The sequence below is a fragment of the Diadema setosum genome, chromosome 8 (assembly GCF_964275005.1).
Source record: "Diadema setosum chromosome 8, eeDiaSeto1, whole genome shotgun sequence".
Taxonomy (NCBI): Eukaryota; Metazoa; Echinodermata; class Echinoidea; order Diadematoida; family Diadematidae; genus Diadema; species Diadema setosum.
The window spans coordinates 3,282,730-3,300,307 of record NC_092692.1 but is presented as its reverse complement, the minus strand read 5'-3'; the positions used below and the strand labels follow the sequence as shown (position 1 = coordinate 3,300,307).

Sequence of the window (17,578 nt, the reverse complement as noted above, 5' to 3'; positions counted from 1 at the left end):
CACGAAGTAAAAAGTTTCTTTAATCAAAAGTGGGTAGATTTATAAGCATTGTTCCAAATGTAAGGTGAAATACCATCTTTGTGGATATAATGTTTAACATTTTCCTGAAAAGGAATATTTTTAAAATTAATATCATAATGTAGAGGACATCAAGGTTTGTAATATGATACCAATATCCTCCACCCCCCCCCCCCAAAAAAAAAAGAAAGAAAAAAAGATATATATACAGTCTATTGTATATTGCAATAAAGCCCTTCTGGTTCTTAGCCCTCGATTATATAGGACTGTATAGAGAGATGTTTACAGGAGTAGCATGGATCAATACTGCAGATACCAGTATGCATCAAAAGTTCATACCAACTACTCTGAAGTACACAACAGTGGCTTGGTGGCACATTTTTCCTTCAAACTACATAAGAAGTTCTTCATGTAAGATCACTGCCCATTTTAGGGAAAGCTGTGTAGACTTCCCAATTTATCAAGCAATAATGACCATCTAAGTTTTGTATACAGGAGTACCATGGTAGACGTTGACTGGCATGGTAGGGAATATACATTGTACATCATGGTCCATGCAAAGGGTTTGATCTTCACATTAGGGAGGAAAGAAGTGGTTAAACAAAGTCAAGGGAATAACTTCTGCAAATATATCATGTTAAACCATGCGGGTTTCGGCTGAAACTTATTTCAGACAATAGAAGTCATCTGTTTTATAGGTCAGTCAGAGCACTTTGAGAATAACGCATGTCAACCAGAATTTGAATCAGTGGTAGCCTTTTCAGAGGACCACAAACAAGCCCACCACTATGCACAAAGCATGTCAATGAGAGTTTTTGCACCTCATTTGCACAGTGCCCACCCAACCTTATATCGCCTAGTTTTATTACATGCTACTCTCCCGAGTCATATTTCCATGCAGTATACAAATGATCGAATATTTGGGTTGCAGCATTGCATAGAATAAGAAAATATGTTATTGATCATATTAGAAGCATCATTCTAATGTTTGCTTTTTCTTAACATCAAAGGGATTGTATTGTATAGATGGAGATGAGAATTGGGCTTTTAACTTTTTTGTGAGATACCAAGAAACCACTTATGAAATAGTACAGAGCATACCATTTTTAGAGGAATTCAAAGTTTATTATGATGGAAGAACAGCTCAGAATATTCTGCCCTTGTTGAAACATTAATGAGTGGTCTGCTTCTTGGCATTCATCCTTATCCAAGTACTGACTGTGTTCACCTGAACTACTCAATATGATCTTATGAAATGATACCCTAGAAAGACTACAACACACATTCTCCATTGCAGTAGGCACCCCATGCTCAGCATGAACTTAAAGAAAAACTAGCTCCAGTGCTAGATGGCCAACAATATTTATCAGTTCATGATATGGCCAATAATACACTTGCTCACCAAAAATGTTTGATGATAAGCAATGGCAGGTCCGAATTCTGGACCCTGCTAGTAGCCCCTCTGAGGACTAAAACCAGTCACTATTTTCAGTAATGAGTCAAAAGAAGGTCGAGATGTTGTGGAAGTCACAGTATGCATCAACCTGCATACAATAGTGACAGCTACAGTAATGTTCAGATGTTGTCTGCTCTGCTAGGTCAACAACAGCTGTAGCCTCTAATTGAGGCCACACTAAATTGAATTGGTGCCTTAGCCTCTGGCTAGAAAACGCTGGAAGAAAACCTTCATGTCATGTATGTGTGAGTATGTGTGTGTGTGTGTGTGTGTGTATGTGTGTGTGTGTGTGTGTGTGTGCTCGTCAGACGAAATTCGGGGAAGTGTCGTAGCGTAGTGAGAAAACTCCAGATGGTACTGAGACACAGTTCTGTGTATACGTCGTACTATCAAGGGATGTATTAAAGACCACTGAATGAGTAGAATCACTGAGACATGACACACCACACTGACATTGTATAGTGCAGCAAGAAGTCATTGCTCATTTTTAATGTTAGTTTTTTTTTTTTTTATTCTACTTGGCCTTTGCTATGTACACTGCATTATTTATGCAATACAAATTATTTCTTTGTAAATCAATTCACTTTTACTGTAACTTTACCACAATAGTTCAGAACCTTTTCACTCTTCATTCATCCTGCCTTTATCAATACCATCTGGGATGATTTATCAGCTCTCTTTTTGTTGATTTGCCTCTGCCTTGCCTATCGTGGCAACAGCATCTCTCCAGAACCACAATCTTAAACTTAAGAGAGAGTTCTAGATGTCTTCCAAATATGAGTTAACACCCTCTTGCATTCAGTTTATTAACATTTTTGCAGTGGGCATAAGAAGAAGAAGAAGAAGAAAAAAAGGATATAGAATGAAATACACTTATATACTGTAAGGTGCTTATAGCACATGGCCCCCAAGTTCTCTGTCAAACCCTAACCAGAATATTCCGGTTCCTGCGTTGTAGATGCACAAGTCGCCTTCCTCCTGTGTTGGCATCTACACATGTTATGACATATTAGCAGCAGTAATCCTGCAGCCGAAGTAGCAGACACCTACGGACAGTGGCATTAACCGCCGGTGGGACGTGAGGCGCCCACGGTTCAAGTGTGGGGAGATTACGGCGAGCCCGCGCCACCACCGTGTGGGCTGCAAAACTGACTGTGGGTAGCCCTGTGCCGTGTAGCTGGCTTAGCTAGCTAGCTAGCTAGAGATCAAGCTGAAAGGGTGTTCACCCTGGCCTGTGTGAAGTAGGGATAATCAGACAGCGGCTGGTGCCAAATGGAGCCGGCCTTCCCTGAAGTGGTTGCACCGAGATGACGGCACGGTGACCACCACCGTCTGGTGATGTCACTGCCGACCGTCTCATGGTGCCACTCGGCTCCCTCGCCCTCTTCATTTGTAACGTCATTCTTTCCATTTGCTAGCTTGACAGGAAACACTTGTTTTAGCGATCAAATCAAGGTACAATTTGCCTGACATTCTAGGCAAATTGCTGCAAACTACTGAAGTTATTGATTGGTTTCTCTCTTTGTCGACACACAATATGCAAAACTTACATGGCTTAGGCAGTCGTCAGATGTTACCGCATTTTACACCAAAAATTGTCCCCCTTGGCTGTATATATTATTTGTTTTCATGGTTAAATTTGCTGTCATGCTTGGAAAGAAAGTGAGGATGGATAGCCACAGTGCAGTGGTAATGGAATTTTGTTTGGAAGGGTAAAAATAATGAAAAAAAAAAAATGAAGGATAATCAATTTTTGCTTGTGCATGATAGTGGTGATAGATTCAAAGTTAGAGGTCACTGTACTTTAGTTAAACATTGAAGTTTTCTAGCCATGTATTCATTTCTGAATGTCCAATAGTAATATCATTTGGTTAAAGGGATAGATACAAGTATGAATCAAACATTCAGTTTCACAGAGGTGAAAGATGGATTAAAACCAACCACCACATGATCACAAGATCACAATATCACAACCCTAACCCTATTAGTCGTTGGTGAAAATAAGACAGGAGCAAATGCCGTGTCTCCATCATCTCCAGGATGGGAAATCCTATTTTTCCTCTGAAAGAAACGATGATACATTTACTTCTTTCTCATTCTATTCATATAATTGATGATGAATAGAACCTCTGACAAAATTATCACGCATGTTCTTAAATGCCAAATATTATACCCACAAAATAGATGGCATATGCAGTACGCTGTTACCTTTGTGTAAAGAATCCTTGAAATGATTACTTTGGAGTGTCTGTGAATGACAGAGAAAAAAAGTGAAAGTGAATATTGCTTTTTTTTTTAATGGTAATATGCCTCTAATGTGGGTATTGCCTAAGAAGGACCATCAGTCATTTCACTGTGAAGACACATGGAACATATTTTTCTGTGTGTATGTTTCACTCTAAAGCATGTGTCATACTGTATTTATGTACATCAAGTGGAACCGTGAGAAAATTTCACATACATGTAGTTCCTTCAGGGAAGCTGCAGTTGTATTCATTGTAATCAACTTTATGTTTTCTTTCTGTTTTAAACCTGGAAGATATTTATCAGACACATTGAAAGGAGGAAGTGAATCTTGTGTTAAAAGTTTAATGTGATGAGCCAATTATGAAAGCGGCATTGTGATTTTAGAATACTGCCACATGGTATAATATACACCCCCTCCATATCCCCTACCTAGAAAAGGGAAGAGCAGGCTACAGAAATCAACTGATAGTCTCAAAGAACATTGAATTTTTTTATTTTTCACAACACTATTGTCTTCAAACATGCCTCTCCATCTTCACAATTTGTGAAGCATGATTTATTGCTTTTGTTTTCTGTGGTAGTACAGCCATCTTTATTGTTGACAGCAACACCGTGGGAAAATGTTACCATTCTAGGCACAAGATGGCATTTCCTGTAAACTGTTCATGCATGAACAAAGAGGTCATTGAATTTAAAGGGGAGGTTAATCCTGATATTCACTGAGTTTGATTTGACTTGCACAACATCAAACTTTAGAAGGCAGAAAGTTTGAGTGAATGACATGTTAATTCTATATCTATATGGAGGTACATGTCTTCCTCGTGAATAGCCGTAGATAAAGACTGTGTTTCAGAACACTTCCTTTTTAACAACTTTGATGAGTATGTTGGTTTTGTTCTGAAGTCTGAGCAGCTGAACATCATCTGATGATTTTACAAATGATTCTAGCCATAGAGATAAGAGGAGTGATGGAAATTGAACAAAGAGTCTGGCAAGACGTGTTCATCAATGTCATCAGTGTCCATTCAGACAAGATGTGATTGTGAGGGCTCTTCTATGTTAAAAAAACAAACAAACAAACAAATAAATTATGAATGCTTCTATTCTTATGACTGCTTCTATTCTTATGATATAAATGCTACTTTTGAGCTTTTGTGTCTTTATGTGCAACATAGATTCAGGGCCTTGTGACTGAAGGGTTTCAAAACTAACATAAAAATCAGTTTGAAGTACTTCATTGTCTATGTAAGTTAGCTATACTTTCTATTGAAGTCGTGTTCTATCCTATGTGGACTTATGCATATACTGCGGTTTCTTATGCCTGATCATTTCAGTGCTCCTGTGTATCGCTTAAAATGTTCCCCTTCTTTTGCCTGCTGTGCTATTATTCAGATGGGAAGAGCGAACATCCACCTCAGGGAGAGTTTACTACGTCAATCACCTCACACGAACCACCCAGTGGGATCGGCCAACAAGGTATGATGAAGATGAATGATTCCGAGTAGTACAGGCATATCATCCCATTGTAGACGACATGGCTGTTGAGACCACTTACATCTTGAAGGACTTCTAAACTTGATCTCTTCAAAGCAGTTCACATTTAGTTGTCTTCTTCCACGTCTGTAATGTGCTCTCTTCATGCCCCATGTAGACAGGTCTGAGTATTTTAGTCCTTATGGTTTGTGTCTGTCTTTAATTTGCCTATCAATTGTAGTACCTAATGTAGTCCCTTGTCTGGAAATCTGGTTTTCATTTTCATTATGGAATGTTTATATGTCAGTTTTCGTTTATATGAAACCTCAGGAGTTTTCATTGGTGTGTTATGTGTCATACATCTAGATTTTTTTATTAAATTCTCTGATGTGGCATATGATAACTAAAATTCTCAAGAAATTGTAAAATTTGTTTCCTAGTTTTATAGATTGGTTTGCTGTAACTACAGATTTAGGTGAAGACCTGCAGTCTGTTAATGTGTTCATCACTATGGACTTTGTTGTTTACTCATCAGACCTGCCACAGAGTACTCGCAAGCTCCGTTGTCACGAACGTCGGCCCACGCCAACGGTCACCACTACCACCACCGCCCAGCATCCCACCACAACCACCATCACCACCACCAGGGCCGACCCAGCTCCAGCAGTGAAGGGGGAGGGGGAGGAAAGGGGGTTAGTAACAGCAGTGGTAGTGAGGAAGGTCCCAGGGGACGGTCCGGGGCAGCGAGTCGGAGGGACGTGTACGGGGAAGAAGCGCTGCAGGCCTTAGAGAGGCACTACCGGCGGCAGTCCTCTCGGATGCGTAACTATATGAACCGCTCTACCCTGCACCGCGTCATTGACTTACCTGAGGGTTACGGTAGGTCCACCAGCACTGTTTATTTCTCCCTACATCCCCATAAAAGTGTGTTATACATGTGTTTGGGAGCATGGACTGCCTTAAGGATTGAAGTAGAAGTGAAATGAAAACTGATCAAATAATGTGCATTATTCTGAACGTATTAAAGTTGATCAAGGAGTTTGCCTCAGGATAGAGCTATATGTTAATACTGTGCAATCTTACATTAACCTCACTTGGCAGCACATTAAGTCAGTTATGTATCTTCAAATGTGTAGACGTATGAGTGTATTTATATTTTTGATGGAGTTGTCATCCATATTATAACATTTTCAGAGATCAATTCAATTGACAGTACATTAAGTCAGTTATGTATTTTCAAATGCGTAGACGTATGAGTGTATTATTATTTTTGATGGAGTTGTCATTCATATTATAACATTTTCAGAGATCAATTCAATTGGCAGTACATTTAGTCAGTTATGTATCTTCAAATGCGTAGACGTATGAGTATATTATTATTTATATTTTTGATGGATTTGTCATTCATATTTTAATATTTTCAGAGCAAAGAACCACAGCACAGGGCCAGGTATACTTCCTGGACACGAGTACAGGGGTCAGCACATGGCACGACCCTCGGATGCCCCGCGACCTCCACATCAATGAGGCCGACCTTGGAGGTCTGCCGGCTGGCTGGGAGATACGCCACACAGCCACGGGGCGCGTCTACTTTGTGGACCATAACAACAGGACCACGCAGTTCACTGACCCACGGCTAGACGCCAACATCATCAATAGGGCAATTTCAAAGTAAGTCCTAGACCCCAGTGCTGCTCCCTTACCTAAGATATCTCAGCTTTGAAGCATGGTTTTCAAAGTCCTCACAGTTCTCAATCCTGCTAAAGTACCACTTTATATGTTTTTGTTGCTATATATATCTCAATCCTGCTAAAGTACCACTTTATATGTTTTTGTTGCTATATATATCTCCTTTGTCACCTATAATAACAACCAATTGATATATTTATGCTGTGTATAAATGGTAATGTGGAAGTGAGAGACAAATATTATTTAATTACCAGTAGTTTTTTTAGCCATTATTATGTTTTTATTCCACTTTCTCATCTAAGTGGGAGATTCCGTCCATTCAGTTTCGAGTTCCTCTTAAAGCTTCTCGATTCAGGTCAAATTCTTCAAGTAGTGTGAACAGAATAGATCATTTGTGTCGTGATAAACCCGATCATATTACAAGAAAATAATGAGTACAAACCATTGAGCCTGACACGTGATACTGAGTGTCTGAATGGACGTGGGAAGTTTGATAAGTCTTATTATCTTATGTTTGTTTTCTCTACTGAAAAGCCCTCCCAAATATTCAATGGCAGTTGTTGTGGCTAGATGTGAAGTTCAGTCCAAGAATGGCTAAATTCAAAGCAAGAGTGTGATACAGTTTTAAAGTCAGTCACTGCTTTGGTTTTATCTGTCCACCCCAATGATAGATGCAGCACTTGCTTCTTTCAGAATGACATGATCATTATGCATATTTCTCTTTTGGGGCCCACAGAGTTAATGGCAATAGCATGGACTCATCACCAGTCCCTAAGTACAAACGTGACCTGGTCCAGAAGATCAAGCTGCTGCATGCCGAACTGGCCACGGTCCAGCCTCAGACTGGTCACTGCAGGATAGAGGTGTCCAGGGAAAACATCTTTGAGGTGAGCATTGAATTGATGGTCAAGAGAAGCAAGATTGAGGACAATCACTTTTGCCCACAAGTTTCAAATTTGGTTTAACCACAAGCCATAATTTGATACAGACCATTGCTGGAGTGCATTGGATGCTTCAGATTTGTCATGCGAACTAACCATTTGTCAGTATACATTCAGATTAATTGAAACCATGATACCATTTATAAAAGACAGAAGTGTGTTTTTGCCCTGGGGATATGACTCTGCTAAATTTTCTCTGTGAGGGCGGTAGCCCTTTTCTTTTGAAGTTAAACAAAGTTTTGTTCTGAAGATAACATACATACTGTATGTATGAGCATCTGAAGAGTGCTGGTCAAATTTTAGCTCAGAACCTCCCACTGGTTTCTGCAAGTAGTCATGCAGTGTTAGCTTGCCTATAGGGACACTGTCGTACACATATTTTGGTTTCCGTGTTTTGATTGTGTTAACCTGCTTTACTGCGTCTCGCCTGTGACTTTTGGAATAATAATAGTGAGTTTCCTGTGAAAGGTATAATTTAATGATAATAGTGTGTTTCCTGTGAAAAGTTTGATATCGGTGGATCCTTTATTAATACTATGGCCCTATCATGATTCTCTTTGCCATGGGGCTGAACAGGAGTCCTACCGGCAGATCATGAAGCTAAAACCCAAGGACCTGAGAAAGAGACTGGCCATCAAATTCAAGTCAGAGGAGGGGCTGGACTATGGGGGGATTACCAGGGAGTGGCTGTACCTCCTCTCCCACGAGATGCTGAACCCTTACTACGGTCTCTTCCAGTACTCGAGGGATGACATCTACACCCTTCAGATCAACCCTGACTCGGGCGTCAACCCGGTAAGAATCATTGGCCACCTGCAGCAAGCTTTTCTTTATTTGTGAAGGTGACCTGACATTACAATTGATGCCCTTGACTTAACATCCTGCGCAGAGAATGTGAACTCATCCTCAGAAAACGTCATCCGTTAGTTGACCTGTGGTCAGTGTGTTTCCAGGCAAGCAACTTTCTTGCAATCTATGTCCACAGGAGAACTTGCCCCACTTCCACTTCTGTAGATCCTGATACTGTAAAGTTGGATATTTTTGTGTGAGTAATTTTTCGTTCTCAGCCGGTTAGACGTGTGTTTTTAATTCCGTGGAATCAAGACACAAACTACTGGAACATATAGCAAGCAAAAATATTTGCGTGCTTTTATTTTTCATGCTGGTTTCTGGTTGCACCAAATACATGAAAAATTTCCACTTTTACAGTTCTTAATGGACTTCTTGAACAGTCTTTGCAGCATTACTTTTAACTGTTATACTTGGGCATGGATTTTAGATTAATGTTACATTTACTCATCAGTGAGACAAGGGAAAATTTGCTGCTTCCAGATGTGCATACCAGTGTAATATTGATACATAGCAGCCTCTTCTTTCATATCCAGTCCATTGAGTAGTTCATTTAGCAATTTTTCTACTCATGTCGCCATACCATAATGTAAATGTAATCCTTGTTGGGTATGAAATGAATGAGTTGGCTTGGTAGGACTGTGACAAGTCTTCAGTTTGCATTCTTTCAACACCTCTCTCCTCTCTCTCTCCCCCACAGGAGCACTTATCCTACTTTCACTTCGTCGGACGGGTCATCGGTCTGGCTATCTTCCACGGTCACTACATCGACGGGGGCTTCACCATGCCGTTCTACAAGCAGCTGTTGGGCAAGCCGGTCAGCCTAGAGGATATGGAGACAGTGGACCCTGAGGTCTACCGCAGCCTTATCTGGATGCTGTGAGTAGCTGCCAACAGAGGGCGACATTCTTTCTTGATTCTGTCTGATATGCCTTTAAGCCCCATACAGAGGGGCTAGAGAGGTCATTATTTGGTTTGAATCCAGAGGATATCGTTTGTGTGCAGTCTGTGTTAAGGGTTATTAGCTAAAGCAGCTTTTGATGTCAGAATAAGATTATTAATCTGTTGAGGATGAGTCCCGAGTATACTCGTTCAGGTGTCTATAGGAAGTGCATGTTGTAGCAAAATCAAACCGTCCTCAATGGGTTAATGCAAGGGGGGGGGGGGGGGGGGGGAGGGGGAGATGAGATGTAACAGGTTATTATCAATTGTCATCATTTGTTATTTTTAAAAAATACAACTGCTGATCTACCAGTCCCAATGGTTTCTTTCCTTTTTTTTCAAACATATTTGTTCAAATTTAAGATCAGCAGTTGCGATCTTCAAAAAAATACAGAGGCCGGCAATCGATAACAATTCAATGCAGCACAACTGTTAATAATAATTCAAAGTGTGTTAGGAGCAGAATGATTATATGTGTGCAGAATGAAGCAAGTGTAGTGAATGTATCCAACTCAGTGCATTGTGTTCACAGCTGTGATCATGCATTGGTAAAGTAATGCTGAAAGTAAACTTCATCTAAGACATCAGAGAAGGAAAAAAGAAAGTCTTGATATTGTGAGTTAAATGGATTTTGCAAAAATGTGATAGAGGAACATGAATCTACATTTATTTCAATTATTGTAGAATGAAAGAGCAAGATCACATTCAGTTCAGTTGAAATATGTGGTTATGCAAAATTTGTCAATGGAAGAGGTTTGTCATCCTTACAGGTCTACAAGTTTTAGCCAATCCTAATTCGCCTGCCTAGATGCTGTTTTCTCATACTCCACAATACTATTGTGTATTTCGTGTGCTTTGTCATACTAATACAGGGAGAACGACATCACAGATGTGCTAGAGAACACCTTTGCAGTGGAACACAACTCATTTGGACAGATGCAGGTACATGAACTCAAACCCAACGGTATCAGCATCCCAGTCACAGAGGAGAACAAGAGGAAATACGTCAAGTGAGTTTGCCCTCTGTGTTTACTGTAAAACCAGAAATGTTCACATGCATTTTAATTTTTGCAAATTTCACGAGAGCCAAGATTTGTGAAATTAAAATGCATGCGAAGTTTTTGTCGACATTATAAGGAATTGGATGCCACTAGCAATTCGCAGAAAAAATTCATGCCATGGAAAAGGCTGTCAGCTCCAATTTGCGAAGATTTCATGTCGGGAAAATGTTTGCTTTATAGTATATCACCAGCTGAGCAAAATAAGACCACAAAGACCGTACTTGATTTCAAGCTTGGTTCTAGTGCTGGTGTTAGTGCTATCTCAACACTAGCACCAGCGATACACCCTTGAAGTCGGGTGCTGTATGCAGGTTGATCTCAAAACAGTGATGAATGTCCATCAGCTGTGGTTGGGCCCAGTATTGAATGTCGTCTGAACCAAACTCCGCTATGTTTGTTGGTGACTTACATCTTTTTTCCCCAAGTGGCGAATACCATCCCAAAGGAAGTATCAAATTTCTCATTTCAAGTTTGGTGTTGGTGTTAGCATTGCTGTATGTACAGAAAACATCATATTCATTGCCCATCAAATGTACACCAGCACTCTAGACATGGTCACATATTTCTAATCCTATGATCATTGTATTTTAGAGAAGTAATGAAATTTGTGGCATTTTAATCCATCTTCCCCATCATGTGCCTATAACTAAGCAGTCATGGCTCCATCTTGTCATATTTGACTTGAACCTAATGGCGTCACTTTTTCATGGCACTTTTTAGGGCCAAAATTTCCTGATATCCCATTCATTGCCATCTGATATGATATAAGTGTCCTCATCAGTTGAAAGTCTGATCATAAATGTGATAGCATTAAGGGTTATTCAATGTTCTCTCTTCTTCCCCACAGGCTCTTTGTTCAGTGGCGTTTCCTGCGGGGGATTGAACCCCAATTCCTGGCCCTGCAGAAGGGCTTCCATGAACTCATCCCACCCAGGCTGCTCAGGCCCTTTGATGAGAGGGAGCTAGAGGTGAGCCTTTCTTGCCTGTCTTGCAGATAATGTGCTAAATATCTTCAAATTGTTGTCACTCTAGTTCTGCCCAAAATTGGCTGAAAGTCTTTTAGATTGCAGATGCCACACAGAATTGGCACTTGTGCGATTATCATGGCATTAGCTAATGTTCCCTCCATGCATGTATTTCTCTGATTTCGCTTCCTCTCATCTCTCCTCATCTGTCCTTCATCTCCCTCATATCTCTCCCTCATCTCTCTCCTATCTCTCTCTCTCTCTCTCACCTCTTCTCATATCTTTCTTCTCTCCCTCATCTCTCCCACATCTCTCCCTCATCTCTCCCTCATCTCTCCCTCATCTCTCCCTCATCTCTCCCTCATCTCTCCCTCATCTCTCCCTCATCTCTCCCTCATCTCTCCCTCATCTCTCCCTCATCTCTCCCTTATCTCTCCCTCATCTCTCCCTCATCTCTCCCCCATCTCCTCTTCATCTCTCCCTTATCTCTCCCTCATCTCTCCCTCATCTCTCCCTCATCTCTCCCTCATCTCTCCCTCATCTCTCCCTCATCTCTCCCCCATCTCCTCTTCATCTCTCCCTTATCTCTCCCTCATCTCTCCCTCATCTCTCCCTTATCTCTCCCTCATCTCTCCCTCATCTCTCCCTCATCTCTCCCTCATCTCTCCCCCATCTCCTCTTCATCTCTCCCTCATCTCTCCCTCATCTCTCCCTCATCTCTCCCTCATCTCTCCCACATCTCTCCCACATCCCTCCCTCATCTCTCCCTCATCTCTCCCTCATCTCTCCCTCATCTCCTCTTCATCTCTCCCTTATCTCTCCGTCATCTCTTCTTCATGCTCCTTCATCTTTCACTCATCTCTCTCACCTCTTCTCATATCTCTTTCTTCTCTCCCTCCTCTCCTTCATCTCTCTCATCTGTCCTTCATCTCTCCCATCTCTCATGTCTCCCTCGTCTCTACCTCATCTCTCCCTCATCTCTCCCTACTCTCTCCCTTATTTCTCTCTCATATCTCGTTCATCGCTCAATCCTTTTTATCATTGTGCCACACAGCTTCTCATCAACGGTCTTGGCAAGATTGATGTTGAGGACTGGAAGGCCAACACCAGACTGAAGAACTGCTCGCCTGATACCAGCATTGTCAAATGGTTCTGGCAGGCAGTGGATTCCTTTGATGAGGAAAAGAGGGCACGGCTTCTCCAGTTTGTCACAGGAACATCCAAAGTCCCTCTTGAGGGATTCAAGGCTCTACAAGGTAGATGTCTTTCTCCATTTTATATTTCTTTCCCCCTTTTTTCAGAATTAATATTTATGACTGCAGTCTAAAAGAGCAAGAAACAAATCTAAGACTTTAATTGTCTAGAGAGGTGTCTGCAACAGGCTGTAAAAGTTATTGAAGTATCAGTAGTCCAGTGTTTTCAATGTGCATTAGTTGCAGGCATGATAAATGCCTCTTAAACATTCAGAGAAATAAAGGTTCATGGAGTAATGTATACGCCATATATTTCGCGAGTCTAAATTTTCGTGAATCACGTGAATCAAGAATTCCCGACAATTTCGCTAGTGGTTGAATTCGCGATCGTGGAGTCGTGTACTGAAGGGAGAAGTGTACACACGTACGTCACATTTACCTCGGGATCAGAGTCAATATTTTCACGTGTCTTTAATTTAGCGAACAGCACCTGACTCGCGAAATTCGGGAAAATAAAAACCTCGCGAAATATTCGGCGTATACAGTAATACAAGGTTATTCACAACTACATTTCCCACAGTACAGACATTTCTGGTTGCTCTGAGGGATGACTTTTACAAATCTGTTCTTTGTTAGATTCCTAAAGAATCAGAAACTAGAGGATGTTGAAGTCAATACAAACGCTTCTAACCTCAACCCATCTTGCATATTTTGATGTCCCTTTCAGTGTTCTATGATATCTGTGTATGGACAGTTAGCTCTCTTAATGTGTGTAAAGAACTCTACATCACAATTGAATACTGTATACGCCACGTATTTAGCGAGTCTAATTTTTTGTGAATGGGGACTTCGGACAATTTCAGGAGTGGTCAAATTTGTGATTGTGGAATGCAGCAATGGAAAGAGGCATGCAAATCACATTCATGTGAAGGTCAGAGTTAATAATTGTGCATGTTTGTAAATTTGCAAATAGTATCCAACTTGTGAAATTCCTGAAAATTAAAACCTCAGGAAATATAGGATGTATGCAGTATTAGGCAGACGCTCAGACAATTTCTTCCCTTTTTTATCAGGTTCAACAGGTGCCATGAGTCCTAGACTCTTCACCATACACCTGATAGACGCCAACACAGACCTCCTCCCTAAGGCCCACACGTGGTAAGTTTGCAGTTTGACCATCTACCTAGTAAGGGGGGACATTCCAATAGGGGCACAATCCCACATCAGATGAAGTAAAGAAGATGAACAGGTCTGGTATCCTTGGGAACAAGAGAATATCACAGACTCATTTTCAATTCTTTCATCCCTAGGTGATCCTCAGTTTTGGGAATTATTGGTTTATTTTGACATTTTTGTGAAATCGGGTTCATGCAGTGGTAAGCATGCCTCAGTGAGACTACCCTTATTAACTTTGCATGTTGAAGATGGTAGCCTCAGATCATAAGGTAATATAGATATGAGAATTTCAAGATGGGGTAAAGAGGCACGTCTGTAATGAAACTTTAGATGCCCTTTTACTGCCTTAATGGAATGACCTGACTTCATTTTGGGGGGTTTGATGACAAAAGACCATAAAATATAAACTTTGTTAATAAAAGATGGAGTGGCCTCAGCGTTGAATTCAAATTTTAGTGAGGTAATAGAATTGGTTGTACTTGTGATACGACAGGAAAAGAGACCCAGCTTGAGTAATGCATGTTGAAAACTTGATGCCAACAGTGTCTTCATTCAGATTGATTCTGAATTTGAAGATAGTTTAGCAATGCTATGCCTAATATTATCACAATTTTCACAAGTGCTTGCTTTACTGACCAATTTCCTGTTGGTATCCTACCCAGCTTCAATCGCTTGGACATCCCACCGTATGAAAACTACTCCAAGTTTCTGGACAAGCTCACGTGTGCGGTGGAAGAGACGTGTGGATTCACCGGAGAGTGATGGCTTGCCCTCAAATCCAGGCACGAAGGGAAACGTTAAAGGGAGAGCCCTCATAGCATGTCATCATGTGCTGGGAAAACGTGTGGACAGAACACGCTAGTGGTGCGTTCTCAAGGAAAGCAAGTGCGACCTCGTGTGAAAAACTGAACTCTACGGCAAACAACACAAAATGAAGTGCTCCTTAATCAGACAGCGGAACAATTCTTACGACATGTGTTTTTTGTTTTGCATTGATGCTGTCGTGGGTTGTATTTTGTATTCCTGACAGGTTTGATCGCCGTTTAAGTCGTGTTTTAAAGAGGGAGAGTTCACACGTGTTGCTTAACGTGGATTACCAGAGCTTGTTCTCTCTTTGAGACCAGATGTGCTTCCTCTGTCGAGAGCAGTTTTCTGGTGTGAATTGATCCTCCATGAGTGAAGGGGAGAAGACTCCACCGTGTTGTGTTCAGACGGTGAAATAAGCAAGGGTTATGTTTTTGCATCCAATATTTCCTATTTTGACCAGCATCTGGTGGGAATTGAGGGATGACTGTTCAGGAAAAAACACAAAGATTTCATGAGCAGACAAGTGGTCTGCTCACTTTATGAGAAGTGATTTTTTTCTGATTGGATAATAGATATTCTTCTGAGAGAGTTATTATTTGGTATGAATTTTAGTTTTGATTTGCTTTAATCTATTTATTTTCTGGTTTTTTTTTTTCTTTCGTGAGGTTCATGGATGAATGTTAATCGGCACAGGATCATGATTTTACCCAGTGCACAGAGACCATGGCTTTACCCAGTGGCCATTAAAGGCACATAGAGTCTGAATTCTAGACGGAGCTGTTGGATAGCGTGATGAGTGACGATGTAAAGCTAGTTTACTGTCAATCAAAGTAGATCGCGGGCAGATAGTGCATGTGCTATCTTTTGCACAGGTTCAGTAATCATGCATGATTTGCTGTATGCTGAACCAGCTGGGAGCAACTGCCGAATCAACAGACAATGTGATTTTGGTATTTCTACTATTTTTGACATGCTCTCTGTACAAATCGGCTTTATTCAGACGTTCAGATCATGCCATCTGTGTAAGCATTGAAATAATCCAGCAGTGCCAACTTTAATGCTGGGTCGGTCAGTGTGCCTTGAAAGAGACAAGAGATGCATGTAGCTACCCAGTCTCTTATCTACACCATGTGTAGCATCGACACTAAAAGCAAACTTCTGGCTGATATGGTATTGTTTTACCCAGTGCAAAAATAGAATGAGATTAGCTATGTATTTTGGTGCATTTCTTTTATAAGTTTATTTGGAGGTGATGCCCCAAGCGAGGGACTGCTTTTCAGATTAGGTCATCAAAGGACAAAGAGTTCTTTGATTGGTCTGTAAATATAACCTGTGGGATTTACATGTCATTAGACAGTGGATGCTAGGAGTGAGTACATCAGTCAGGAGTATAGTGATCATGTGGTAATCAGGATGGGTCTCAAGACAGTGAGATACACAGTCATCATGTGTTTGACAGTTCCAGAGTGACCACTTGACCCAAGGCTACAGACACGTCATGGGCATTACTCCTTGGCATCTTGCAGGCCTCGTTTAAAGTCTGATCATACACGCCTTTATTGTAAAAGCAGATATTTCCGCATGAGTAATTTTTCACGCTCAGCAGGGTTTGTGAGTTTTGCATGTTTTTAATTCTGTGGAATCAAGACGTTAATTACTAGAACATATGGCAAGCAAGAAGTATTTCGTGCTTTTATTTCCGTGCTAGTTTCTGATTGCCCCCAAATTTCCACACTTGGAAAAATTTCTCTTTTTACAGCAACTGCAATCATGAGTGAATAGCAGACCAAGCGTAATGTGGCAAGTCACAATTGAGCCATTCACAGACATGTAGTCCCGAAAACCGCAAGCTACACTAGTTGAGGTAATTCGGCTGAATAATGATTCAATATATTTCAAAAAATCAAGTTCAGTATCTGTACTACCTCTTGTCTAGATAATCAAAGTCAAATGCCACGGTCACAAAGAAAGGCGGCATCCAACGGAGTTGTAGCCTGCGTAGGAACTGCTGGGAGAGAACCATTGCCCACAGACTTTTTGGAGAAATTGAGTGAGCTGCTAATATATGTGGCTGCCCCCTGGACATCAATACAACACTTTTGCTCTGTATCAGAGAAGTCAAAGATGCCATTGATTCCACATCTTCTTCATTCACTGCGAACTAAGGAAAAAAAAAGTAATGGTGCCTACTTGAGAATTTTGTGCATAAGTCTTGCAATTGTCTCTCGTGGAGTGTACTGAACAGCGCCTGACATAACCATTGGAGGCCAGACAGAAGTCGCGGTCAATCAAGCCGGTGCCAGGGGAGGCTGAATGATTTTAAAATGCCACGTGGTGACCAACGAGTCTCCTAGTGGTGACTGGACAGTGACCACAGGGAGACCCGTGACTTTGATAGTGACTTCAAATTTTGGGCCTAAATCACTCGACCGCCCCGCTCTATCAGATTGGAGCCCAGAAAATTGTCACTCAGTGCTGGAGTGTAATTTGGAGGACAAGTGAAGAGGGACTAGAATTTCAACTCCGTGCTAAAACTTAAGCTGCAACAGAGCAGTGCCCAGGGGAAATTGACCAAAAACTCCCTACCCAGCCTCAAAGCGGGCTTTTTTTTCTTTTTTTTTCATGTTGATGTTACCATAGTTTAAGAATATTTTGACATTTGTAACTTTTGTTTGTTAGATTTTTTTGAAGCATGTCATTGTGGTGCTTTGTAATTGTTCCTGATGTTTCTTGATAAGAATGATATATTCATAAAATCAAT

At 41.0% G+C, this 17,578-nt stretch overlaps 1 protein-coding gene across 1 annotated transcript in view; it reads left to right on the top strand.

Moving 5' to 3' along the window:
• Positions 1-14,816, top strand: part of LOC140231381 (E3 ubiquitin-protein ligase SMURF2-like) — a 70,532-nt gene extending 55,716 nt beyond the window's left edge. The window contains exons 6-16 of the mRNA XM_072311505.1: positions 5,114-5,197; positions 5,730-6,073; positions 6,619-6,865; positions 7,620-7,770; positions 8,401-8,619; positions 9,374-9,552; positions 10,488-10,625; positions 11,524-11,644; positions 12,696-12,897; positions 13,908-13,992; positions 14,673-14,816. Of these exons, the coding sequence (XP_072167606.1) occupies positions 5,114-5,197; positions 5,730-6,073; positions 6,619-6,865; positions 7,620-7,770; positions 8,401-8,619; positions 9,374-9,552; positions 10,488-10,625; positions 11,524-11,644; positions 12,696-12,897; positions 13,908-13,992; positions 14,673-14,772 (1,870 nt within the window). The 3' untranslated portion in view covers positions 14,773-14,816. The remainder of the gene's footprint in view (positions 1-5,113; positions 5,198-5,729; positions 6,074-6,618; positions 6,866-7,619; positions 7,771-8,400; positions 8,620-9,373; positions 9,553-10,487; positions 10,626-11,523; positions 11,645-12,695; positions 12,898-13,907; positions 13,993-14,672) is intronic.
• The last annotated feature ends 2,762 nt before the right edge of the window (positions 14,817-17,578 follow it).